Source organism: Panthera tigris, chromosome A3, assembly GCF_018350195.1.
Source record: "Panthera tigris isolate Pti1 chromosome A3, P.tigris_Pti1_mat1.1, whole genome shotgun sequence".
Classification (NCBI taxonomy): domain Eukaryota; kingdom Metazoa; phylum Chordata; class Mammalia; order Carnivora; family Felidae; genus Panthera; species Panthera tigris.
Genome location: NC_056662.1, coordinates 63,240,320 through 63,268,050, shown reverse-complemented (window position 1 = coordinate 63,268,050; position 27,731 = coordinate 63,240,320). Strand labels below are relative to the sequence as shown.

At 36.0% G+C, this 27,731-nt stretch overlaps 1 protein-coding gene across 1 annotated transcript in view; it reads left to right on the top strand.

Annotated features, from left to right (window-relative positions):
• The window catches only part of LRPPRC (leucine rich pentatricopeptide repeat containing), a 111,855-nt gene that overhangs the window by 52,321 nt on the left and 31,803 nt on the right, over positions 1-27,731 (top strand). The window contains exons 17-27 of the mRNA XM_007097885.2: positions 572-678; positions 901-978; positions 1,312-1,356; positions 1,704-1,817; positions 2,853-2,983; positions 3,691-3,776; positions 5,196-5,403; positions 14,926-15,050; positions 15,531-15,637; positions 24,782-24,850; positions 25,643-25,733. Coding sequence (XP_007097947.2) covers positions 572-678; positions 901-978; positions 1,312-1,356; positions 1,704-1,817; positions 2,853-2,983; positions 3,691-3,776; positions 5,196-5,403; positions 14,926-15,050; positions 15,531-15,637; positions 24,782-24,850; positions 25,643-25,733 — 1,161 coding nt within the window. The remainder of the gene's footprint in view (positions 1-571; positions 679-900; positions 979-1,311; positions 1,357-1,703; positions 1,818-2,852; positions 2,984-3,690; positions 3,777-5,195; positions 5,404-14,925; positions 15,051-15,530; positions 15,638-24,781; positions 24,851-25,642; positions 25,734-27,731) is intronic.

Here is a 27,731-nt window from a genome sequence, read left to right as displayed (position 1 = left end):
TGGCCCTCTACATTTTATGCTTGAACGCATAGGAAAATTACTGTTGTTACAAAACATCTTTGTTAATCTTGGTTTTTCATTGGCTAATAGGCAGCTCTCCACAGGATTACTGTATCTGCTTATTAAAATTATTTAACTTTCTGTACTCAACATTTAGCAGCCATTTCTAATTTTACGTGTTCCCCAAATATTGTCCACAAAAAAAAAATTAGTACCGAAATGTGTACAAGGCATTTATTTATTCTTCCTACTCGTGGTTTGGACAGGAAAGGGGTAAGGCCTTGGGCAGGACCACTTCTGTCACAGAGTGGTGGAAAAAAATAGATTGAAGTAAGATTCAGTACTGAAAAGCTGTCACTCGGTCTGAAAATAATTAATATTCCTTTCACTCACCAGTTAGATATGTGCTCCCAAACCACATAATCTCTATGCCTCAGTGATCATTGTTGCCATTTCAGAGCCTCTCATCAGGGTGACATCTCACACCAAAATGATTTCTTATAAATTAATCTTGATAACATGACAGTCTCAGTAATTTTAGTGGAATGCTTTCTCTTGTTTTTTTCCACAGAAGCTGTTGGCTATTTTCTTTATAACTTGATTGACAGCATGAGTGACTCAGAGGTACAGGCCAAGGAGGAGCGTTTGAGACAATACTTCCATCAGCTGAAGGAGATGGTACCATTTCATTTTTTGCTATATAATGCCTGTCCTGTCTGACATGTATCTATTAGATTTGAAATTGCTGCTTTTAAGTACAACCAGACCACTTCTCAATGACATACACGAGTTGGAGACTTAAATTATGTCTGAGATAATTTCTGTTAGACAAATTTCAGTTTGGTTGTCTAAAACTCAGGATGTTTGTTTTTTTTTTCTTCCTCCTTTCCCTTTGCACAGAATGTAAAAATTCCTGAAAATATCTACAGAGGCATTCGTAATCTACTGGATAGCTACCACGTTCCTGAATTGATTAAGGTGTGTGAAATAGTAAACTTTTTCAAAATGCTTGATTTATATATAAAAGCATGTTAAAATTTGACTTAAGTGTGATGCTTTTGGACAAAAAAAGTTTACGTGGCAACCATGGAAATAAGGTTTTTTTCATTGATGGTTGGTAAATATTATATATCTCAAAGAATGTGTTTAAAAGATTAATTACAATGGTTAATGAAGTATGAATAGAATTTCTGGAAGATTGAAAATATGAAAAAATAGTAAAATGAGCTGAAACTCCTAAAATCTGCTTTTGACATTTGCTGATATACTTTTCCATATGTTTTTTAATTCTAATTTAAATCTCAATTTTAGGATGTTAATATGTTGGTTGACAGAGAGAAGATAGACTCTCGAAAAGTAAGTAGGTTTTTTGAGTAGATTCTAGATGCTATATAACCACCACATTTAATGAGAATTCTAGATTGTGTCCTTATGAAACCAGTGATTCCTAACATTTTTGTCATCAGTACATATCTAAGAAGTTAGTAACAGCTATTCCCTATCTTAGAAAAATCAGCATATCTAAGAAATTCGCATATGTATCTCAGGAACTTCAAAAACCCTTGGAGTCCATCCACATCCAGCTCCCCAGATTAATATCCTTGATAGCACTTTTGACATCTAGGAAAGGTCAGTTTAAAGGGAAGAATGACAAGGGGTACATTTTCTTTTTGTAGTAAATTTTTCTTTTTCCCTTCCTGCAGACTACGCAGCTTACATCATCTGTTTTGGAGTCTACACTTGAAAAACTAAAAGCTGAAAATCAACCTATAGGAGATGTCCTAAAACAACTCATACTAGTACTTTGTTCAGAAGAGGTAATATTTGTTTAAGTATTTCAAATATGCTATTAAGGTAAAAAAAAAAATTCTTATAGATAAAAGTAAGAAAGCCAAATATAATATTTATGATTTTCACAATTGATTATTATACATCATGTGTGAAGAGTGCAATTAAATGAAAGGTTAACTAATTTCAGCTACACCTTGAATGGCATGTTTTCGGGTTGCTGTAGTTTGTTTACGATAATCTGCAAAGTGAATGATAGTAACAGCCGTGATAGGTTTATCATACATGCCAAATGTCCTTTCAAGCCATGGCTCCGGTCTCTTATATCTAGATTGTCAAGCAACTGATACATGCAGTAGTCATTTGCAAGTCAAATATTACTAGGTTGTTAATGCAGGGATTGAAATTCCATTTTCCTGCTGGAAAAAAGCTCTTTCTGAGATAAAGGGTCTCTTGCATTTTTTCAGCAGGCGTCCAGCTGTACTTTGTGTTCGTTTTAGTGTGTGTCTGCAATTTGTGGTATATCACTAGACTTTTTCAGTTTCTAGTTCAATATGATTTGGTTGTATGCCTGTGTTTTTAGGGGAAAAAAGCATAACTGACTTTAAGATTATAACATGGTACTGTTGAATTGTAAAATATTGCTTCACTTGGATATTAAAGTAGACTGTGAGGAGCTTTGCGATGATACATATTTCTCTGTGTGGACATTGGACTGTGAGTAGGAGCTGACTTGGTACACATTTAATTTGGACATCTTTTTTACAATACAGTACCTACAGTACCTACAAAGCTAAAACATCAGATTTGGCGTAGCAGCTCATGTTGCGTTACATGTAACAAATCTTTTAAACCCTACATATGTATCTTGGCTGCTTTTGAAAGGTGAATAAAAACACCCCAAGGAGAAAGGTGAAATTATTAACACCGGATCCATTTGTTTTTAAAGTGCTATTAACTTTTTCTACACTCCGAGTGTTAAGCTTAGAGATTTTACATTTTTACTTTTATATCATTTTATACCATCTTCCTTCTTTCTTTTTTACTTCTGTCCTTTATTTTAGAACATGCAAAAAGCTCTTGAATTGAAAGCAAAATATGAATCGGACATGGTTGTTGGTGGCTATGCAGCTTTAATAAATTTGTGCTGTCGACATGATAATGCAGAAGATGCATTGAACCTGAAACAAGAATTGTGAGTACCCTGGCACTGGAACAAATCATCAGCATTTATGCGGATAGTCAGTCCTTCATGGATCATGTAAATTGAATATTCCTCTTATAGAATGTAATTTTTAAAAAATCTTTTTTGTCAGTGTTTTTTGAAATTTCATAAAATGACTCCCTTTGATTAATTGCAGCTTGTTTTCAGCAAAGAGTCTTTGTTTAAATATGATAAGACATCCTGTGCCTGAAAGCCAAGGATTTTTCCCAATTGATTATTTTACAACTGCATATCACAACAGGGGTGATTATAAGGCTTAACATTCCCCTTTCTGTTCTGTAGTGTGAACAACATTCTGTCCATTTCTCAGGTATCTTTGGTTTCCCATCCTGATAGATTTTTTAATTAAAAATAATGTCTTTGAGTATTTCAATGTTTATCACAAAGTTAGAATCACGTAAAGTGCCACGAAGCAAAGAGTTCCTTCGTTTGTAACATTTGCAGATGGTGTGATGCAATAAACATGTAGTGTTAGGTTTTTACCCTTTTGTCACTTTGAGTATAATTACATGTGAATTTGAATATGGCTTCAAAAATAAACCTTCACAGAAATGTAGAGGCCTACGCTAATAACAGTTCAGAACAACTGATGAGTTTTTGAAAAGTGATAACATGGATATTGCAGTTCTTTTCACAATCAACTTTTAACATAACATAAATGTGCCTTTAATTTTTAGTGACCGTTTAAATCCATCTGCTGTCCTTGACACCAGCAAGTATGTAGGCCTTGTAAAAGTATTGGGAAAACATGGCAAGCTCCAAGGTAAGCCTCGGCACATAAAGGAAATAGGTGATGCAAGTATCTTGCCACTGGAATAACATGTGAATTGATATTAATGGTATATCATGTCCTGCAAAGTGCTTGAACACTTTGCATACAGATTTGCATGTGAATCCATCCAGAGCTGCGTGGACAGTGTAGGCCATTAGTTTTAATGGATTGGCAAGCTTGTCATTTACATTTGCACAGCTCAGTGCTTTTTGCATTTCTACAGCTAGTTTTTATTAGCATTGCTGTTTGGATTGAGTTTGAAGATCATGACTTATGGCACAATTTGCTTATATGCCTGCACTAATGGCTTTGTTTTTGCTTAAGAACATCTGAAGGCTGAACGTAAAACCTATAAACATACCCTTTATTTAAGAATATGATTTCTGTTGTAGTCTTTGTCTTAACTTTTAATAACATTAACAAAAAATGTATATACCTTAATAAGTTTTCATTTAGAAGTTTGCAGGGAAAACCTTGCTGATTTTACAACTGAGATGCATGCTGTAATTTTCTCACTGTTGAGATAATACTAAGCCTAATTACTTACACTTGATCATATATTCGTACTGTTTGCTTGTTTCTTAAATTTCTCATTGAGCTTGATTTTGAAACTTCCTTTTTAGCCTTCCTCTCCTTTTTATTTATAGAGAATATATTTAAAGAAAAATTTTACAGTGAAAAATGTAAGGAGGAAATACTTGATCTGAACGTTGAATTTTTTCTTGGGACGTCCTTCTAATACAGAAAACTCTTTATAAGCATTAGCCTGCTTTTTAAAAATCACTTTTTGTAAAACGGTCAAAACATTTTGTCTGGGCAATAATTAAGAACAACATTATAAAAACGCACTTATTCCATATCCTAAAATGTTTGTTTCTGCCTTCCTAATGAAGCTTAATGAATCTAATGTATTAACATGCAGTCTTTTGGAAAGCTTTCATTGGCTCTGCTTGGCTAATTAGTATCGACATAGCAAACAGGCCCTATCGGTATCAGACCATTAGTCTGGCTGTATATACAGTGTAAACACATCTTTATTATCTGGCCTCCTGACAAGCCATCTGCTGAAGAAACAATGATGTGATTTAGCAGATGTTAGCTTTGAACGATAAAAGCCTCCATTTAGGAGGATCTTACAGCTATAGGGCAGACCGTACAGGGTTATGTGGTGCAGAGTGGGCACACAGTCCCTATCTATAATTTGTAGTCAAAGTTGCAGGGAAATGATAAAACCATGCTATTGTGGATTTATAATTGTAGTCTCGTTTAGAAATGCAAGTAGTAATTAACTTGAAATCGGCATTATACACTAGAATTTACATTCCTGCTGGGCTTGAAATGCTGTTTTAATAGCAGTTTGTTTTCCCTACATGAAATTACCTAAGGGTCTTTTGTGTTACTTCATTGTAGATGCTATTAACATTCTAAAGGAGATGAAAGAGAAGGATGTTCTTATCAAAGATGCAACAGTCTTGTCCTTTTTCCACATCCTGAATGGCGCAGCTTTAAGAGGTGAAACTGAAACAGTACAACAGTTGCACAAAGCCATCATGACTCTGGGGTTAGCGAAACCATCCACTGCCTTAAGTTCCCCACTGGTCACTCTGTATCTGGAAAAGTAAGTTAAGTGAATTATGAATTTTAAATCTTGGTATTCAAATAATGAGGCTAATCATTTGGGAATTACACTTTGTAAATACTCTGTGGTGCTATGGAAGCCTTGGAGGTTATTTACCACAAATAAGAGGACTTTTATGGGCTAGATGACATTTAAAATGACCAGCAGCTCTGTGGCCCTATGGCTTACTTCTCAATGGATTGGTCTGCGCTGATTTTTTTTGTGGGGCATGTGATGATATCACATGAAATTGAATCTAATTTTTCCCAGTTATGAGCCTTAGAGGTGTTAATTATTAATATAAGAAGGAAGGATTCTCTGGGGCTTTTGATTCTGCATCCTGATTGTTATTCGAGTAGTAATGTAGCAGCATCTCTTTGGTGCTCCTTTTCTCCATGTTGTAATTGATTTTAATAGTATGTGCCATTACAGGTTTTCTAGCTTTGATAAATGCTGTAGAGGATGTCTCTGTGCATTGGAGGAGGAAGATGAATTTTGTTGATAGGGTGAGGTTTACTTAGTTTGAAAATTTTTACATTTGATAGCAACTGATATGCTTTAATATGCCCAATTTAAGGTATTATTTGCAATACAAATCATAAAAATCAACCCTGCTCTCTTGCAGTGAGTAAAACATTTTAGTAAGACCACTATGCACCCTTTATTATATCTTCTTTTCCTTTTGCATTTGTTTTCCCTTTTTTTTGCCTTTTTAAAAAAAATTTCTTACATCTTTCCTCTTTATCATCTTTTTCATGGTTTAATGCAGTTTTTAATTTGCCTGTTTTGTGATTGGGATTTTCTGATTTTCTGATTTTATTTTAATTCCACTGTAGTTAACATAGAGTTATATTAGTTTCAGGTGTACAATACAGTGATTCAGCAGTTCCTTATGTTAGTCAGTGCTCATCAAGATAAGTGTAGGGATTTTTCTGATTTTAGTATAGATACTGCCCTATCAATGCCAGGAAAAATAAAAGATACATCTTAATCGTTCTCATATTCTTCCCAAATTTCTGGTAGTTTTCCTTTATTAATTAGAGGGTATAATTAATTGAATATAATGAATGGTTTATTATTGAATTTTTTTTTTAAGTTTTATTTATTTAATCTCTACACTCAGCGTGGGGCTCGAACTCATGACCCCAGGATCAGGAAGCACATGCTTTCCCACTGAAGCCAGCCAGGTGCCCCTAGTATTGAATTCAAAATGGGGAATAAAAATCATCTTGGCTCCATGTTAGGAAATGTAGATATATATATATATTTATACACACACAGATACATACATACATATATATGTTTGATGAAACAATTTGTCATCCAATCAAAAAAAAGCTTATCAAGTTAGATGATTGGCCACATCTTAACCTCTACAATCTCAGCATTACATCCTTTTAAAGAAATAGCGATTCAAACAATTACTGTGTTACTGAGTTCTCATGTTCACAGCCAACTTTATATCGAAATCCTATAATTAATATGCTTCCTACTAGAATTTTTTTGATTGTTTGAGAGACCCATCTCTGCAAATTGCATGTGAAGCTCTGCTTAGGGATTTGAAAGAAATGGGCCCAGTGCCCAGAAGAATTAGGCCCTCCTCCACTACTGGGCAAAAATAAAATAATTAACAATGAAAACGAGGCCATGGTAGAATAGTATCTTACAAATAGAAATACTTTGAATACAGAGAAGACATGAAAGTTTTCTGAAAGAGGTCTGCAGATGGGGCTCATGAACCAAGGAGAGCTTATCCACAGGAAAATGAAATAACATGGAATCTACATGTTAACCTAGAGCATGCTCTGTGCTTCTGATTATAGAGGACAGTCAGAGATTTGTAGATCTCAGGAAAATTGGGCTGTCTCTCTTAATTGGGCTAGAGAAATCTAAATTAGTATCTTTGCTTTTTGATTTCTTACTACTTTCAGATACATAGAGAAATTATTACCCACTATTTTGATTTGCCTAGTCTTTTTTTTTTTTTTTTTGGTATCTCTGCAGAGGCAGTCTCCATGACAGAATCTTTCAGTTTATCTTAATAAAAAGGTTTTGTTGACTGTTTTAGATAAGTCATGAGAGTAATAAAGAGAAGACAAAGGAAATTTCCTTTTTATAGAATTGCAGAAAACAGTAGTTGCACTTCTAGTCTGGGATAAGTTGGAGGAAAAAATTGTCTTTGAAACTTTTTTTCTGTTGTGTTTTCCGTAACTGGTGGAACATAACTAATTAATTCAGAATCATGACGAGAGCAGTACAGGGATTAACTACACTAGCCTGCTAAAAAGTCCACATGTATTTGATTTGATTAAATATGTTTAATCTTCAATAATATCATGTAATTGACCTCAGCAGGTGTGAGCTCATCTAGAGAATGAGCCTTATTTATTCAGACTTGAGATAAAATTATGAAACACGTTTCAGAACATCATATAGACTCTTCATCTTTTCATTCAAAGACAAGCATCATTTTGGAATGCCACTGCAAAGACTCTAAAGAGACTACCACTTAGATACTGTAATTCTGGAACAAATCTGTGAGATTGGGTTTTTTAGAAAGATGATGTTTCGGATTCCGTAATATCTTAATTTTGAAAGATAATGCTGACTTTTCCAGCATTAGATAAAACACAGGAGAAAGTAATCCTGTGTCAGTTTGTTACTTGGAAAGTGTATAAAAAGTTTATGGGTGTGGAAAACAATACACTTTGTTTTCATTTATTTGCAAAGAGAAATACAAAGTAATAATAACACTTTTGGAAAATTGTAAAGAAGTTGGTTAACTAATCTGTTTTTGTATTATCAAAATTATAATACTTGTATTGAATGGAAAAATAAGCCGAGTTGAACAAAACTTTCAGGTGTTTCATTTACATTAGGATTATTTTATAAGCCACGTGTCTACCTGTAGGCCAAATGAATGCTACTTTATTTTAGGTAACTACTTAAAATTTTTTTTCTTTTCATTGAAATCATGCCTGATTCTGGAAGATGATCTGGGCCCTCCATATTAAGGAAGAAAGAAATGCTTTAAAATAGGTTAAAAGAGCTTTTGATTTGTCTTTATGCCATGGTAAAGGAAATGAAATTAATAAAATCTGGGCCATTAGGTTTAAAAGCATAAAAATTTGTATGATGTAGTTTCAGATTCACGTGTCTTACAGCTTATCCATTTTGGTTTCATCGCATGTGGAAAAACTATCTGAAGCTGTTTAACTGGATTATTTAGTGCAAATGATCAAAGAAGCTTTAATTTCTGCTTTCCATTAAGGACTTTTCTGTGCTGATTTGTGCTATAATCTGTATATGTCCACATGCATTTCATTTAAGTGAATCATGGACTTTGTATATTTAATCATCCCAGAACTCTTGCTAAGTTAATCTGGAGTTCTTCATAAAGGTCACAATTTCTGTAAGATGAACCTATAATAATAAAAGTTTTAAAACTCATTGTAGCACTTTAGAATGTTATGTAAATGGGAAATATATTTTTTAAAATGCTGGTTATTCTGTCATATTTGCTCCCCTTCAATTTTAGCATCTTCATTTGTACTAGATACTTTTATTATTTATGGGAATGCTTGCCTTCTAGAGTAAAACTCTTTATGTGCTGAAAGGAAATTAAGGAGGTTTGGCTCTTTTACTCCATTATTGCAATTAAGAATTTAGCATCATCAGTGCCAAAGGACAAAAGTGGTTCATTTGCCCTAGGGGGACAGGACAGTGATAAGATGATTTTTCGTCAAGGATCATTGGGTCGTAATTAAGTTACATTCATGGCTATTGCTTTTTGAAGGATGATTGGTAAATGACAGGCTTCATGTGCTTAGTACGGACAGTGTTCAGTAGGGTTTTTTCTCCCTCTGTCAGAAAATCCTGTTGAGCCTGATAATGTAAATGTGGCATTTTATTCTGAACAAAAGAGCAGGGAAATGAGCTATCTTGTCTAATCATTCAGTTGTTTAACACCGACTTCCAGTTTAGACTCAATTGGCTGGAAAGCTCTTGACATGTGAAGTTAGTGCTGTTCCGAACGCATGTTTGAGTAAATTTTAAAGTAAGTGACAGCTAAATTGTACCTAGGGAAATTACAAAGCCTTCAACACAGTTAATTTTTTGGGGAGGATTAGTTGTAATTGCAACACCAGTCTACTTGAAGATTCCTCATTTATAGATGATGAACAGAAAAAAAACATTTAGCTCTTTCAAAGGCTGGTTCTCCTTACAGAATAATTTTTATGAGGACGATGGTTTCTCTTGAATTGATTTCTTTCCACACTGAACAACTGCTTAAGATTTATAGAATAGTTTGTTCTTAGAGTGAATTGATTTTTTTTTTCTTGTTTTAAACTTTTTTCTCCCCCAGACTCCCCTTTTCTCTAGTGATTTCCGATTTTGAGAGCTTTTCAGGCAGTATGCCCTTTAGGTAAATTACCACCTCACGAACACCTTATGCATAATGTCGAAGCACCTTATTCCAATTAAAAATCAATATTTGTCCCTTTTTCGTTGTTTAAATCAAGTATACTCTCTGGATTGGAAAGTTATTTACGATAAGTAAGGAGATTAAGTTTGAGGCTACTGATAGGTGAATAGATCGTTGTCACTAGTTCTAACAACATGAGATTCTGTGAGATGCATTTGTGGTTTTTACAGTTATGTAGAGCGAGGAATTTGACTTAAGAGTGCTTTGTTTCCTAGTATCTTTGAGAAGGTATTTTTGTGTTCAGTGGATGCCTCATATGGATGTATGTCCAGTGTTTGTTTTTCCATCAGTGACATTATAACATACTTTAATTTCATAATAATGACCGAAACAAAAGGTGGCAACAGATTTGCTATCTGAGCTTCAAGCTTGCCATTTTGGATATTCCTCCAAGTAATAATGGAAAATTACAGTTTGTAGTAGTTTTATGTTCAGTCATGTTCCCTTAAAAAGTGAATTAGAGATTCTAGAGTGAATTTTAATATGGGCCAAGTCCATTCACGTTGATAAATAAAACTCTCTTTTATTTTTTCTTTAATTTTTTTTAATGTTTATTTTTGAGAGAGGGACAGCGCGTGAGCAGGGGAGGGGCGGAGAGAGAGAGGGAGACACACAATCCGAAATAGGCTCCAGGCTCTGCGCTGTCAGGGCAGAGCCTGACACGGTGCTCAAACTCCCGAACCGTGAGATCATGACCTGAGCCAAAGTCGGAGGCTTAACCAACTGAAGCCTCAGAACTCTCTTTTAAATGTTCAAATTACTTACTGGACTCAACCTATCTTAGATACTTGTTCTTAAAATTGAGAATTTAGAATATTCCTTTCCTCTCTTCTGCCTCATTTCGTAGACTCACAGAATTTGATAAACCTTATGTTTGCATCAATGAAAAAAAGTTTTTAAATGATTGCTTATTGTCATATATAGTTTCATTCATGAAAATTGTTTTATGTACTTCATTGAAATATTTGGGGGGGAGGGTCTAGTCATTGAAAAAAAGTCTTAGTTACGGTTTTTTTTTTCTTTTTTCTGTTTTTTTTTTTTCAAGTTTATTTAATTTGAGGGAGAAAGCCTCAGTGGGAGAGGGACAGGGAGAGACAGAGACAGTCCCAAGCAGGCTTCACACTCGCAGCATGTAAGCTGATGTGGAGCTTGAAGCCATGAACTGTGAGATCATGACCTGAGCCACAGACGGAACCTTAACAGACTGAGCCACCTAGGGGCCACCCCCCCCCCTATTTTTAGAGATACCAATATGTTATAGAGTTGGTTTTCTTTTAGCATCATTTGAGGTTTGTGACAGCGGTGGCTAAATTTTTATCAGGAATGGGCTTTTAAAAATTTGTGATTCAATTGTACATAAAACTTTCAGAGTTATGAATATATGCTGAAGTAAGCATAGAATCAAAAGCTTTGGATCCAGAATTAATGTTATCAACAAGATTTCTTCAAAGCATTATTGTTATTTTAGAGTAGGGTTTTAAATCCATTCTAGGGTTTAAAGTGTGCAAAGGAGATCATGGAATCATTTGAGGTCACGGAACCTCGAAGCACACTGATAAAGTGCTGTCCCACATCTTGGGTATAAAGCAGTTCCACTTTTTCCTTTTTATGTTTTGCTGTTCTTACTGATTTCATCTTGTCTAATAAAAGTCGTACTTTCATGTGATGATTTTCTCTGGTGGTGTGAAACATTTGAGTTGATGAATCTAATAAGCTCAAATTCACAGAACCTCACATTAGAGAATTAGAACTGGGAGGGAACCCATAGATCCTTGAGTTCAGCCATTGTGATAATCTGCCTTTCATCACCACTTCTGGAAATTTATCACATGGCTACAGCCAAAGCTGCATGTAGTACTTACCAACCAAGTGGGATTGAAATTCAAAAGTCCTGTGAGTATACAACTATTTGTGTTGATTTTAGATACTTTTTCATATTTTTAATTTTTATCACCCAAGTTTTTAAGCTTTAATAGGAAAGATTAATGATGACATCATATCATATGAAACATGGATATTTTTATCTCTTTTTAAAATGACATAATCAGCCACAAGTCAGAATGTAGATGATAGGGATTGAAAAGAGCCGGCTAATTATTAGTTCATTCCTCCCTCCCCCCACCCCCCCACCCCAGGTCATTACATTAGTTCATTTCTGTCATGAGTACACTTTGTATGAAATGTTTCATTATAGATTTCTAACTCATGTTGTTGGCAACCTGAGAACAGTAACAGTGGTACTTAAAATTACTAACAAATATATGAATTATTTCCAGTTTGCTATTCTTGTCTTTTCTGTTGTTGTTCTGAGTATGTATAATCTTCAGAAGCATGTATTTGGAGACCAAAGACTGTTAACATGTCTCTTTGATTGACAGAACAATTATTCATTCATTTATTGATAGCTTTGACCTAATGTAGAGGAAATACAATTGAGACATACTATTCTAGTTTGGGAGTTGATCTGAAAAAGCAGATCGTACTGCTTTAGAAAAATCAGTATGTGTTAGTTATTCTCTTGAAAATATTTTAGTGGTTTTCCGTTAAGTGGAATTGTAGAAAGCTAGTAACTGAACTTGTGTCTGAAGCAAGGGGAAATACTGATTATATAAAGGTTTATAGCGTATGTGGTAGCTACTGTAGCATTTCTCTTGTATGACAGTAATCTAGCCTGCAACATCTACTTGCAGTTTTGAAATTAACCTGTAATTTAGTCTTCACCCCAAATGACAAAAATTCAAATGACTCTGTGGGGTGCCAGAAGATGCACTGTAAACAGGGCTTAGGAAGGGGAGAAGGTAGAGCTCCCTCAGGATCGGCTCGTTTTCACTGTGTCAGTATTATTGCAGTAAAATTAACACTTCTTCGTGGTATTTTCCTTTCAGTAGAGCTTAAAATCTTAATCTAGATAAAATAGTAATTCAGTCTCGGGCAACAGAACATTTGTATAATGGACCAAAATGTTAGGGCTTCAACAGAAAATTTAAAAATGCTTTCTTCCTTTTGAAAACTGTTGCATGTGTGAGAGAAAGGTGTTTTCTCCGCAGAGCTTGTTATGAACTGTCACTAACCATGCCTGTCTGTCTATATTTCATACATTCTCTTCAAAACTCCTTAATTTCCTCTTCCAAATTGCACCACCTTATTATAAGGTTAAACAAACAGCAGTACTGTAAATAGAGCATAATGTATAAGTAGAGGTAGTTAGCCGAAAGTGAGAAGTCTAGGGACCCGAAGGCAGTGCCTTCCTCTGTTTACCTAGTAGCCTTAGGCTAATCATTCAGTCTGTACATGCCTTCATTTCCTCATCTATTTTAAAATAAAGGAGGATGGGATGTAGAATTGGATCACACAATTTCTACAGTTTTTCTAAGGTCTTACACATTTCTCACACTGTCATTTTCCTTTTAAAGGAAAAAGTGGTTTTTGAGGACTCATAACGATGTTTTTTCACCCTCTTGTTTAAGAAACTCTGGCTTGGGGCACCTGGGTGGCTCACTCGGTTGAGCGGCCGACTTTGGCTCAGGTCATGATCTTGCAGCCTATGGGTTCGAGCCCTGTGTTGGGCTCTGTGCCAACAGCTCAGAGCCTGGAGCCTGCTTCGGATTCTGTCTCTCTCTCTCTCTCTCTCTCTCTCTCTCTCTCTCTCTCTGCCTCCTCTGCTCGCCCTCTGTCTCTCTTTCTCTCAAAAATAAACATTAAAAAAAAAACCTGAAGAAACTCTGACTTAGAAAATATCTTTTTATTGTAATTTATTACCACAGAAAAGAAGCCCTAACTTTACAATTAGAAATAATGTTTTTTTAAGGTCTTATTTTTAAGTAATCTCTATGCCCATTGTGGGTCTCAAAGTCACAACTCTTTTTGATCAAGAGTTGCATGCTCCACTGATTGAGCCAGTCAGGTACTCCTGGAAATAATTTTGAAAACCTCACCCTCTAATGAGAAATTTCTTCAGGGTTCTCCTGGAATTCACTGATCTTAAGAATATCCTAGTTTTTATCCACAGTAAGGTTTCTGTATTATGAATCCTGAAGTTATTTTCTCCTTGTCTGGAGAGGTGGCAGTATGAAAACTAGGATGATAAAGTTGAAAGTACTCAAGGGGCACCTGACTGGCTCAGTCGGAGGAGTGTGCAACTCTTGGTCTTGGGGTCGTGAGTTTGAGCCCCATACGGGGTGTAGAAATTACTTAAAAAAAGAAAAAAGTACTCAAAAATTCCTTGGTAGTTATTGCTGGGCATTTCATAAAGTTTCCCGAATCTAGAATTATTAAGGGCCATGAACATACATAAGTATTTGGAAAAAATATTTGATAGTAGTCCTTATTTTTAGAAATAATGTGTTCTTATAGCATCTTAATATGTGAAATCAGGTTTTATTTGTAATAATCTCAGAGAATGCCTTCATTTATTTGGACTTTTTGGGTTTTTTGAGAGACAGGGAGTACGCGTGCATGTGTGATAGAAAAACAGAGAGAATCTAAACAGGCTCCACACCCAGCACAGAGCCAAATGTGGGGCTTGGTCTCACAACCCTGGGATCATAACCTGAACCTAAATTAAGAGTCAGATGCTTAACCGACTGAGCCACCCAGGCTCCCCCATTTGGATTTTTTTTTTTTTTTAATGTTTGCTTATTTTTGAGGGAGAGGGCAAGTGGGGGAAGGGCAGAGAAAGTGGGACAGAGGATCTGAAGCTGGCTCTGTGCTGAGAGCTGTGAGCCCAACGTGGGGCTCGAGCTCATGAACCGCGAGACCATGACCTAAGCTAAATTGAGACAGTCAACCGACTGAGCCACCCAGGTGCACCTGGACTTATTTTTAAGAGTGCTGTTTAGCAAACAAAATAATAAAAGATAAAGGAGGGACAATAGGGAACTGCTCATGATGTCTGTACTCTGAACATTTATTTATACTATATAAGGATTATTTTCTCTCCCTCCCCCCTCCCCATTTTGGCTTTATTGAGTAAAGCTCATCTTGTACATTTTGACTGGTCATTGTGTATTCATTGTTAATATTTTGATGTTTCCAAGGGATGACTTAAGTGCCGCTCTTGAAGTCACCATTGACTGCTATGAAAAGTATAAAGTATTACCAAGGATTCATGATGTCTTATGTAAACTAATAGAGAAAGGCGAGACTGATCTAATTCAGAAAGGTTGGTCACCTCCAGTATCTTGGTGTATTCTTTTCCCCCTCTTGCTTGCTTAATCTTAATGCATTGCTGTGAAGAGAAAATTTAACAGGAAGGGAAGCACATCCAGAGAAACTTTGTTGTGCTTCTAAATTAAATTCTAAATTAAAAAGGTAGATTTTCAATGCTATAAATGTCCTTGATTGTAACAACTGTTCATTTTGCAAACTTGCCCCTCTATTATTTTTTGCTCTGCTTCTTGGTAATCTGCCTTTAGGAGGAGTTTTTCCCCCTCACCCTCACCAGTCCTCCGTGAAGCTAATCTTAGGTCCTCACTGGCATAAATGTATACCCTTAGATAAGGAATGTGACAGAAAATAGGTTGATACAGCATCAGTCTTTAAGTCATTCTAAGTATTTGTTTTAAAGTTTTCTTGTATTTGTCCAGAACTTCAAGTGTTTTAGTATTTTTTCCTCTGCTTTGTTTTTTTCTTTCCTCTCTAGCAATGAACTTTGTGAGCCAAGAACAAGGTGAAATGACAATGCTGTATGATCTCTTTTTCGCCTTCCTACAAACAGGAAATTACAAAGAGGCCAAGAAGATCATTGAGGTACGATTTTTTAGCTACAGTATTCTAATTGGACAGCTATTTAGACTCTTAATTGGAATATGTTTAAGAATTTTAACCTTTAATTACAGTTGTTCTGATTCATGTTAATATAATTCAATCCCAGTAATGGGGGCTGGGGGGTACTCGGCCAGCTTCTTTATTGTATGTAATTACAGTTCAGAAAAGGCAGCCTGGTTGTATATTGAATTTGTTTCCTCACTTTGTTAAATTCACTGTTATGTATCAAAATGATATTTGCATATTAAATCTTGGATTGTGGAACAATTAAATTAAACTGGCATTCCTGGGTGTAAAGTTGCTAATCCTCTTTGCCAAGGAATTCTTTGTTCTTAAAAGCAGTGGAATTTAATTTGCTGCAGACCATGCTCAGATTTATTTGTAATGCTTGTCTACAAGTTAATCAGCCAAACAAGTGCTGTCTGCAACTGTTTGGCATTTAATTTAAAATTTCTTCTTCTTCTTCTTCTCCTTTTTTTTTTTTTTTTTTTAAACTATGTAAGCAGCTTATGGGAAATGGTAGGTGACAAACCTGGCCTACTTAGGATTAGTGTATTTTATCTAGGCTTGATTGAAATTTTGCTTACTGAAATTGATAAGTCAAAGGGCAACTCTATAAAGTCTGTCCAAATTATGATTAATTTCACTATTAAACAATTCTGTTTCCTCTACATAAAACATTCCACAGAGGATAGACCCATTACCTTAAGAAAAAATACTTAATGTGAAATAAATACAATAGACTTGTAAATATATCCTTAATCATGTTTCTGTCAGATCATACTTTGCCATTATTCTGTGTCTTTTTCCAAAACTTCCCAAAGGTGATGTGTGGCTTCCTTGTTTGTATATTGATGACTGCTTATCATGAAATTGAAAATGTAGTTATATAACCCAGAAAATCTTTAGTTTCTCTTGATGTTTTTCGCAGAAAAATATGCAAAGGGAAGACTGTGATACTGATTCAGAATGTTCCTCCCTGTCTGTCTGTCTGTCTGTCTGTCTGTCTTACAACTCAATCTGTCCTCCTGTCAGAGGGAAGTGGGATGTGCTGTCTTGGACAGGTGCTTCTGTAGCTCAAGTAGTCCATTTGAATTTTCTAGAAAATAGTATAAATTCTTTCATTGAAAGTGCACAGTGTATCTGAAAATGCAGGAAGCTCTTAAGATTCACCTCTTCAGAAGTCTTTTGAGTTCTTCTGCTCTGTATGCATGGTATCAGTATTAGGGCACTGATCAGAGGAGAAATGAAGCTCAGGTATTCAGATAATAGTGGCGAGTGGCTCTACAGTAGGAAATCATGCGTGTCTTTTTATGGAATAAGCAACACGTTATAGGAAGAGCCAAAGGCATAAGAGTGAGTTTGCCTTTTGCCATCTACTTGCTAGTGTGGTAATGGACAGTTTACTAAACCTTTTTAAGCTTCCTCATCTATAAAAGGTAATATAGTATCTTTCTTTAAGATTCAATCACATAATGTATGTAAAGCAGCTTGCATGTTTCCTGGATTATGGTAGTAATCAATAATATTAATTCTCTTTGCCCCTCAAAAGTAGGGATTGTGTTATCTTCTTTACCCTGCGCAATTCACAATATGATGCTCAGTAGAAAGGTACATGTTGTCACATGAATAGGCAAGAGAAAACTGCCTCTTAATTACTTTAAAGCTTTGCCAAATGCCACATCATTGAGCATAATCATTTAGGGATGGCTGTCTACTGATGACAGAATTTTCATAGTGGATGTGTACAAAATTGCTTAAAGGATAAAGAATGGCTTTGTGGAACCCCTGCCGTGTTGTAGGGTAGGACAGCAGGTGTGTAATACATGAGAATAGACTGAAGCACATTTTTAGTTTCTTTTTTTGATGGTTAGTTGGAATTGAATTAAAGTGGGAACTTACTTATTTTTTTCACTATTAAAATTCAATACCCAGGGGCACCTGGGTGGCTGAGTTAAGTGCCTGACTCTTGATTTCGGCTCAGGTCATGATTTCATGGTTGGTGAGATTGAGCCCCGCGTCTGGTTCCATGCTGAGAGTAGGGAGCCTGCTTAGGATTCTCTCTCTCTCTCTCTCTCTCTCTCTCTCTCTCTCTCTCTGTTTCTCACATACTCCCCCCCGCCAAAAAAAAAAATAAAAAAATTCAAGACCTGGAATTCTCTCTCATAGTTTTCTAAGAATTGTTGAAATATAAAAAATAATAAAAATTAATCAACTGTATCAGTGTATGAAAGAATATTGTAAACAGTGAGCAACATTCTTTATCATTTCCAAAAATGCCAATAGTGTCTTATCAGTGGGTAGATGTGCTGGGGTTGAGTTTTCAAAGCAGAATGTACGGTGAAGCTTCTTTGTATTTCATGGACTGTGAGAGATCAGATAAACCAGTTATGAAAATGTTCACATTAAATGAAGAAAGAAGAGACAGGATTCAGTGTGTATTACAGTATTCAGTGTAACAGCAACTTGTGTTGTTTTTTAAATGAGCCCATGTACATATATCATATAGAATACCTTTTAACATAGCCTTTATATTTTATTTCTACACATGGATTATTGCAGGAGATTGGATTTATAGCTATTTTACTTTATACTTTTCTGTATATTCTGAGTTTTCTATAATGAGCATACATATTCTTAATACTCGGAGAAAGTATTCTCTTCCAAATGAAAGTAAGAGAGAAAAGGAAATCAGACTAAGAACTAATGTGAAGCTCTTTGAATGTGAGATTAACGCGTGAGGATAATTACTATATGAGACTGAGAAATGTTAACTGCTACAAGAAAAGTATGAATCGTTCTGAAAGTTCAAGGGTGGAACTTACTCCCAGTGAAGGAAATTAGGCAAGACTTTCTGGAGAAAATAGAGTATGAGGTGGGGGTTGATGAATATAGTAGTACTTTAACATTTGAGAGTCTGATGGGGTCTGGGAAGGTTACTACAGGTATTAGAGGTAGAGCAAAGAAGTAGAAAGGGAAATCTCTAAATAGTTCTTTTTCCCCAGCTTTATTGCGATAACTGACATATAACAGTGTGTCAGTTTAAGTGTACATTATGTTGATTTGATTACTTGTATTTTTTAAGTTTATTTATTTATTTTGAGAGAGAGAGTGGGGCAGAGAGAGAGAGGAGAGGGAGAGAGGGAATCTCAAGCAGGCTCTCCATTGTCAGTGCAGAGTCCGTTGAAGGGCTCGAACTCACGAACCATGAGATCATGACCTGAGCTGAAACCGAGAGTCAGACACTTAACCAGCTGAGCCACCCAGGCGCCTCTGATTGCTTATGTTTTACAAAATGATTACCTCAGTAATGTTAGTTAGCGCCTCTGTCACCTCACATAATTACATTTCTTTTTTATGGTGAGAACATTTACGATTTACTCTCAGCAGCTTTCAAATATTATACTATCACTGTGTTGTACATTAGGTCCCCAGAACCTGTTCATCTTCTAGAGGAAGTTTGTACCCTTTGACCAACGTCTCCTCATTTTCTCTGAGCCCCTGACAACCACTGTTCTAGGAGTTTGAGATTATACTGTATTTGTCTTTTCTCTGCCTGACTTCACTTAGCATAATGCCCTCCAGGTCAATCCTGTTTGACCAATTTCCCCTCCCTCCCTTCTTCCTTTCTTCCCTCTTTCCCTCCCTGTCTCTTTCTTCCCTCTCTCCCTTTCTTCTTTATATCATTAACAAATAATTACTGATGACATCTTGCAATCTAATCCTAGAGAAAGACTTTAAAAAAATGAGTCTATATAATGTAGTAATTGCCATAAAAAGGGTCTGTTCCAGACTCAGTCTTTCTGGGAAAGTGATGTTTGGGATGAGAACTAAAGGATGGATTGGGAGCCAGCCACGTAGAGTGGCGGCAAAAACATTTCATGTAGAGGGAACTCCCCGTGCAAAGGCTCTGAGGTAGAAAAGTGCTTCTGTCTTGTTCTGTCTCTCAGGACTCTATCAGATAACACTCAAAGAGTGGTACATTATCAAACACTTTTTTTAAATATAAAGTTTATTTGTTTATTTTGAGAGAGAGAAAGAGAGCACAGCAGGTGAGGGGCAGAGAGAAAGAGTGACAGAATCTCAAGCAGGCTCTGAGCCATCAGCTCAGAGCTTGATGTGGGGCCTGAACTCATGAACTGTGAGATCATGACCTGAACTGAGGTCAAGAGTCAGACGCTTAACCGACAGAGCCACCCAGGTGCCTTTTTTTTTCCCCCCTTAAATAAGGTTTATTTATTTATTTTGAGAGAGAGCACAAGCAGGTGAGGGGCAGCATTATCAAACACTTAATAAATGTTAGTTTTATTCCCTTCCTTCTGCGTGACCTTCCCTGTGTTGAAGTCAGACCTTTTGTCTCTCTCCTGCAGTCTCATCCTCTGCAGGCTAACTATCCCTAGTTCCTCTCAGTGTTCTTCTGGCACATTCTGGAATGAAATTGGGAATGTTCACAAATTATTTTTACAAACTTATTTAATAATATCAGGTAAATATTTTGTGAACTGTATTCTGTGTTGTACCAGTTATGATGATCAATCTGACGTTTGTTTTTTCCCCTGTGAATAGACTCAAACAAAATTTACTACACATGTTACTGTTTAAAATATTTCAAGTCCGAAGACACACTATTAATCTCACTACTCGTCTAGTCATCCCTGTGGTTTTTCTGTACTTTATTCAGTGCCTGTTTCTTTTATATATAATTGAAATAAATCGTACCATAGCTTTACCCTACATCACTGCTTCTGCATTTCCCTCCATGTAATTAAGAACTCTTCTAAGCATTATTTTTAATGACCTTATCATTCCATTGTATAAGTGAAGCTAAAGTTTATTTGCCCATTTTTCTTTTGAGAAAAATGTTTACTATTACAAAGAAATCATAACTCACATCTTAAGCTATAGATACAGGTATATTTGGTTTTCAGATTATTTACATAGGACCATTTCTTAGAAGTAGGTGAAATGTTATTACCATTAAGGCCCCTGATACACAGAGACAGAAACTTTGTTATGTCTTTATTTTATTTATTTAAAAAAAATTTTTTTAATGTTTGTTTATTTTTGAGAGAGAGAGAGAGAGAGACAGAGTGTGAGCTGGGGAGGGGCAGAGAGAGAGGGAGACACAGAATCCAAAACAGGCTCCAGGCTCTGAGCTGTCAGCACAGAACCTGGCCCAATGCAGGGCTTGAACCCACAGACCGTGAGATCGTGACCTGAGCCGAAGTCAGCTGCTTAACCGACTGAGCCACCTGGGTGCCCCGGTTCTGTCTTTGTAGATGATACCTCTTTTATGATTATCTTAACAGAGATTTGGTCTAAGGTACCTCTTGGTACTTTAGAGGTACCTCCCAAGTTCTAGTCCCATAGCTAGAAATTATCATAAACTAAAATGGTTTTACTTTTTTAAATCTGGGTAATGCTGCCCTCATAGAATGAATTTGGAAGCTTTCTTTTCTGTTTTTTTTTTGAATTTGAGAAGAATAGGTATTTACTCTTCTTCCGATGTTTGGTAGAATTTACCTGTGAAGCTATCTGGTCCTGGGACTTATTTGTTTACTGAATCGATTTCATTGCTAGGAATTGATCTGTTCAAATATTCTATTTCTTCCTGATTTGGTTTTGGAAGGTTGTATGTTTCCAGAAATTTATCCATTTTTTCTTGGTTCTCCAATTTGTTGGCATATAGTGTAATGGTATTTTCTCATTTAAGAAAGGACTTTATTATGGGGGCACCTGGGTGGCTTAGTTGGTTAAGCATCTGACTCCTAGTGGCAGCTCAGGTCATGATCTCACGGTTTGTGAATTTGAGCCCCACATCAGGCTCTACACTGATAGTGCAGCGCCTGCTTGGGGTTCTCTCACAAAACAACTCTGAGAAGTAATTAGGGCAAAGAAACTAGTTCGGAGTGTCCATGTGGAGCTGGTTTAGTTAGTAGTAGGCATGGAATTTGAAATTGGGTCCTGATTTCATATTTTCTCTTGGTTCTTTTACACCAATTCCTATCTCTGTGATCTCTCTCTCTTTTTAAAATTGAGATAAGATACAGCATTGCATAAGTTTAAGGCATGCAGCATGTTGATTTGATGCATTTATATATTGCAGTATGACCTCCATGATCTCTTGACCCCTTAGTAATCTAAGCCATCAAAAGAAATTATCCTTTCTCCAGATTATTCTCTTGATTTTTCTCCCTCTTCTTATCTGCTGTTACCCTTCCATCACATTGTAGCCAGAATAAGTTTGCTATCTTCTCAGGGGGCAAAACCTTTCTTCTTTTTATGGTTTTGTGTTTAGAACCAAAAGGTTAGGGGCGCCTGGGTGGCACAGTTGCTTAAGCGTCTGACTCTTGATTTTGGCCCAGGTCATGATCTCACAGTTTGTGACTTCGAGCCCCCTGCATTGGGCTCTGCACCAAATCTTAAAAAAGATTTTATTTTTAAGAAATCTCTCCACCTCATGTGGGACTCAGACTCACAACCTGGAGATCAGGAGTTGCACGCTCTTCCCACTGAGCCAGCTAGACGCCCCTCAGAAGGATTTTTAGAGCTAGTTTTTTCCCCTGTGATCTCCCACATTTCAAGAGATGGATGTCAGTTCTCATACCAGTTCATACCCCCTCTCTTTAGTATCTCCTGTAATGCCTGGTTAAATGGGTCGTGTTTACTTTACCATAGTTAGTCTGCTAGTTTGACTTGCTCAGCCATATTTTCCTTACTACTCTAGACATGGTCTTTATGTCAATCTCTGAAGATTTTAGAGAAAAGGACAAATATTGGAAGATTTAGTAAGTTCCATGATACCCTTTTCCTCCTTTGCTATTCTAGCTATGGACATAAATAGTTGGGTTTTTGTTGTTTTCGTGTGTCCGGTCCGTCTCATGCACTTGGTTTTCCTCCCATGCTGCCTAGAGGGTGTGGGGCTAGGGTAGTTGTTTGTTTTCCGTTTCATGTTTCTAGCACTAATGGCAGGAAAAATCAAAACAGGTAAAAACTTCTATTTGAGTCAAATTTAAGATAGTTTTCCTTGAGATCGATTTGAAGTAGAAGAATCTTCATCTCTTTCTGCTTTAAAGACAATAATTACTTGATAGGTATTTTTACTAGTATGTATAGAAGCCTATTACAATAACAGGAAATTTATATTAGAGTAATGTAATGAAATTAAATGAAAATTATTTTTTCTTTTGGATTACTATTATTCTTATACAAGTGAACTTACTACTAAATTGGAACATCACAAAGAATGTTTTGAAGCCCAGTAACCCAGGGGGAAACAAACATGCCAGGTTTTTTATTACAGTAATTACTTTATCCTCACTGTCCATTAATTAGATTGTCGCAAAACGAGAAAAAAAAAACTAGGTAAGTTCATTGTTTTAATTAAGTGTTAACCGATTTTTTTGATAAGTTATATTTAACATCCCAATTAGAATTCTGTTCTCCATATTTTTATTACATTTTCTATTTTTGCTTTCAACTTGTAGTGTTTAAAATTCAATAAGATGTTAAGAGATAAGCCAGAAATGTAGACTATTACAGCAGCCTAGGAGATTTAGTTAATCTGACCTAGATGTTCTTTTGATGATTGAGATTTATAATGTGAAAACAGTTCTCAATTTCAAAATGAAACATAGGAATATCTGCTGTATAAGCTGTCCTGCCAGTGACAGGCAGATTAATCAGCCACAAAAAGGAAGAGTTTACCATAGAAGTTGTGCTCTTTAGATTGTTGGCATTTGGATCAGCGTTAACGTTGAAAGTTATAAGTGAATGAATGTAGTAGTCCTGGCATTTTGCCTTCTTCTAATGAAGACTGTCCAGAATTTTTGCAAGGGCTTTTTGGATACGTTAGATTTCATTTGGTTTCATTTTCAGTGTAATTCATGTGAAACAAAACAGGTAATTAGATGAGAAAACCCTTGAGTAGAAATTGTGTGCAAATGTAAATATTAATGATATTTGAGAATATATTTAAACAAGTAATTTATTCAGCATTTCGTTCTTGTATCCCCAAGTGTGCATACTTGCACAGTTAGAATGAGAACACTTACACAGCTTCTGCTGTACCAGCTTTTCTGTCATTCTGCCAAAACTCTGAGGTGTTAGTGTCTGCTTCGTTCCTTAATTTAACATTGTACAATATTATTTTCAGAGGTAAAAAATAATGAAGACTTATAAATAAGAGATCAGATTGGAGGGGTACCTGGTTTAGTCAACAAAGCGGAGTGGAGGAAGCAGTAAAGGTACCTCCTCTAGACTGGAGCAGCCAGGGCTAATGAGTGTGTAGTTTTCTTATCATAATGCTGTGATTGAAATGTAGTATTTAATGGTGAAACCCTCTTACAGATGATGAAAATACTATAGTTAGAGTGACAAATCCTTGGAATTATGTGTGAATTGGTTTTCCTTTTATTCCAGTATGAGAATTGTAAAATAATTGTTTTACAGCCACAGTTATTGACTCAACCTTAGTGATTTCTGATTGAGGATATAACCTATGTCTCAGTAATTAAAGTAAACTAAGACTGTGAGCTAGTTTAAAGTACTAAGTTTGTTTTAAGTACCTAGCTCTTTAAACATTTAGTTTTAGATACTAGGCAGACATTTGTGGTAGTCAGTACTTTTTGATCACTAAACTTCACAAAGCATGTTAAAGGAAAAAGTAAAAGCCATTGGTTTATGGTTGTGATAATGGTTAATAAGTTTTTGTAACAATAGTTTTTGCTTCTTGAGTCCATTGGGATCTCTGAGAAAGAGAGAGAAACAGTGTGTGTGTATTTGATTTGACATCTTTTGGAGTTTAGTTCGAGTCAAGGTTTCTTTTTGAACTAAAGAAAGCTTAACCATTTTAATATTTAAAAAATGATTTATTGAATGAGAATTGACCTACAAAGCAACATTTTGATGTAAATCAAATCTTCTAGATACTGGTTAAATATCGGTTACCATTTATGCTGTTTTAATCCTAAAAGTCTTTGATAACTATGGTATTAAGTTACAGGTTTCTTTTATTATATATATTTGGGAAGGAAGTGGCAAATTCAGTAGAAGGAAAACTTTGAAGGAAAATTAACATTTAGCTAAGTTTTACCTCACGTGCTATATAATTATTTTATTTTATAGACTCCAGGCATTAGAGCTCGATCTTCAAGACTTCAGTGGTTTTGTGATAGATGCATTTCAAGTAATCAGGTTTGTGTTTAATTTCTGGTCTCAAGCACCTAAAACTGTGAGTAGAAAGCAAGTGTCCTCCATGTCATATGAGCATTTGGGGACATACAGCATTATTAATGGAAGCAGCGTTATCTTCGTTGTTTTCCAGGTAAGCGGTAGCTTAATCCTTGTTTCTGAGGTGCCGTAGAATCCCAAAAAATTTTAATTGGGGCCCTGAAGATTTTCACTTGCTTTATCCTAGTTGTTGGCTTGAGCAGGCTAACCTTGTTTCCTTGGCAGTTTAAATCTGCTTCAGTTCTTAGTGACCAGAGGAGTCACTTGATGGGAGCCCAAGTCGAATTTCTACTTTCTGTCTCCTCCAGTGCAGATATTTGTTCATATCCTGCAAAGTAAAAGCCACAGGGGAAGAGGAGTATATTGGGTGGAGGGATATTCTTATTAATAAATAGAGGATGTGCTAATTCTACCCTCTACCCCAAGTATCTTTGAATTCTTCAAAATGCATGTTCATGAAGATTCCCTCAGTTAGGTGATTGTTCATGTTTTGTTCTTGACTGCAGAGTCCTTCAGCTTTTCAACCTAAAACATTTTTTTTAATGGTGGTAAAATACATCTAATAAAATTTATCATTTTAGCCATTTTTAAGCATTAATTACATTCACATTGTTCTGTTTGGCTCTTTAAATTTTTAAATGAAGTTAATCTGCCCTTTGGGTAAAGCTTATTTGAAGGATTATTCAACTGACATTTGTGAATTATAAAATACATCCTTTACACAGTCTAGATCCATCTGTTACTCTTATTTTTAAGGTTGAGACTCTAGAAAAATTAGTGGAGCTAACGCAGAAGCTATTTGAATGTGATAGAGACCAGCTGTACTACAGTCTGCTAAAACTATATAGTAAGTAATCTGACCATTCCTCATGTTTTCATCTTGTGACATTTATTCTGTTGAAGGCAGGTGCTAGAAAGTATAAGGAAGGTCCAGGGATTGTTAGATGTGTAGCCTTTAACGGAGGCTTAAGTAGAGGCCAGATTGAGTTTTATCACAGAATGTTACATTGTATCACTAGATACCATACAAGTTTCATAATTTCTGACAATCTTACTGCAGTAATCAGAAGATGAGAAAAATCTTCATCAGGGCCACAGAATTTAATGGGACTTTTTGAGGAGAGACTAATGTTTTCTTTTTATTTAAGTGCTCTAGTAGACTTATCAATCAGTCACTTCTATAAATAGCATAATCATTGACCTGTTCATGTCTACAAGATCCTTTTCCAGAAGAACGCATATTGATATACAAACTCATTGCTAGTTTTTAAAATGTGATTATGTTATAATACGGTTTTGACTGCTTCTATATTATAGACATTTTCTTATATTTTATTACCTACAAATAACTTCATTGAATGGATATACTAGATTTACCCAGCCAATCTCCTAATGCTAGACGTTGGAATAGAATTCAGTTTCCCATGTTATAAAATAGCGCTGCATTAACCATCTGTGTGCCGTAATCTTTGCGCATACTCTTAGTTGTTTCCTTGTACTGCATTTATATTTGTGTCCTGAAACTTTTTTTTTTAATGTTTATTTATTTTTGAGAGAGAGAGACAGAGTGCAAGTGGGGGACGTGCAGAGAGAGAGGGAGACACAGAACTCGAAGCAGACTCCAGGCTCCGAGCTGTGAGCACAGAGCCCGACGTGGGGCTCAAACTCACAGACTCACGGACCATGAGATCATGACCTGAGCTGAAGTCGGCCACCCAACTGACTGAGCCACCCAGGCTCCCCTGTGTTCTGAAACTTTTGATCTCTATTACCAAACATTGCTCTAGTGTGTTGATTCCAGTTTATACATCTGGGAACTTGGTAGTCTCTTTTAAGGTATTTGGGTAGAGAGGAACAACACTTATAATAGTCAGTGACCCTGGGGCGTTTGGGTGGCTCAGTCGGTTGAGCGTCCGACTTTGAAAGCTCAGGTCATGATCTCGCGGTCTGTGAGTTCGAGCCCCACATCGGGCTCTGCTGACAGCTCAGAGCCTGGAGCTTGTTTCAGATTCTGTGTCTCCCGCTCTCTCTGCCCCTCCCCTGCTCACTCTCTGTCTCTCTCTCTCTCTCTCTCTTTCTCTGTCAAAAATAAACATAAAAAAAATTTTTTTTAAATAAATAAAAAAAAAAAAAGAATAGTGACCTGACCTCCCCTCCCCTCCTCTCCCTCCCCTCCCTTTTTCACTTCATAGATATCTGCTCTAGATTATTTTCTTTTTCTCATGGGAAATTTTCCTTCACCAAACACCATAGACAGCAGTGAATAAGTTAGTTCATTTGTCTTTTTGAATTTGTATTTATTATCTTTAGAAGCTTTGTCTTCTATGTTGATGGTATAAATAAGACTTTCCATAAAATTTACATTTCACTTGTTGGCTGCATTGAAGTACAGACTTCACTATGTAGTTCTTAAAAGTCTCAAAATTCTTAAAATTCAATTCTTTGGTTTGAATGAATTCTGGCATATAATACTGAGGTGGTTGTTATTGAATATATAATTAGAAAACTTACATTTTAGGAGTTTAGTCCTCAGTCGGTGGATTATAACCTGTATTCATTCAGGTGCTAATTCTTTCCCTTCCCCACCCCCTTTTTCTTCCTTTTGAGGAACAGTTTCACACTTAAATTTTAATTTTATGCAAACTGGAAAAGAAAAAAGACCCTGAATTTATGTTTCCACACAAGTCCCAGCGTTTAAAGTCATCCCCATAGAAGACCCTAATCCCTTACTGTGCTAGACATTGAGGAGGGCCCTGCAGATAAAAAGGTAGTGCCCTGTGGAAAGAGTTAGGCCTGTGACCAAGACTAAAGACTAGCTATACAGAGTGAAAGAACAACTGGAAGA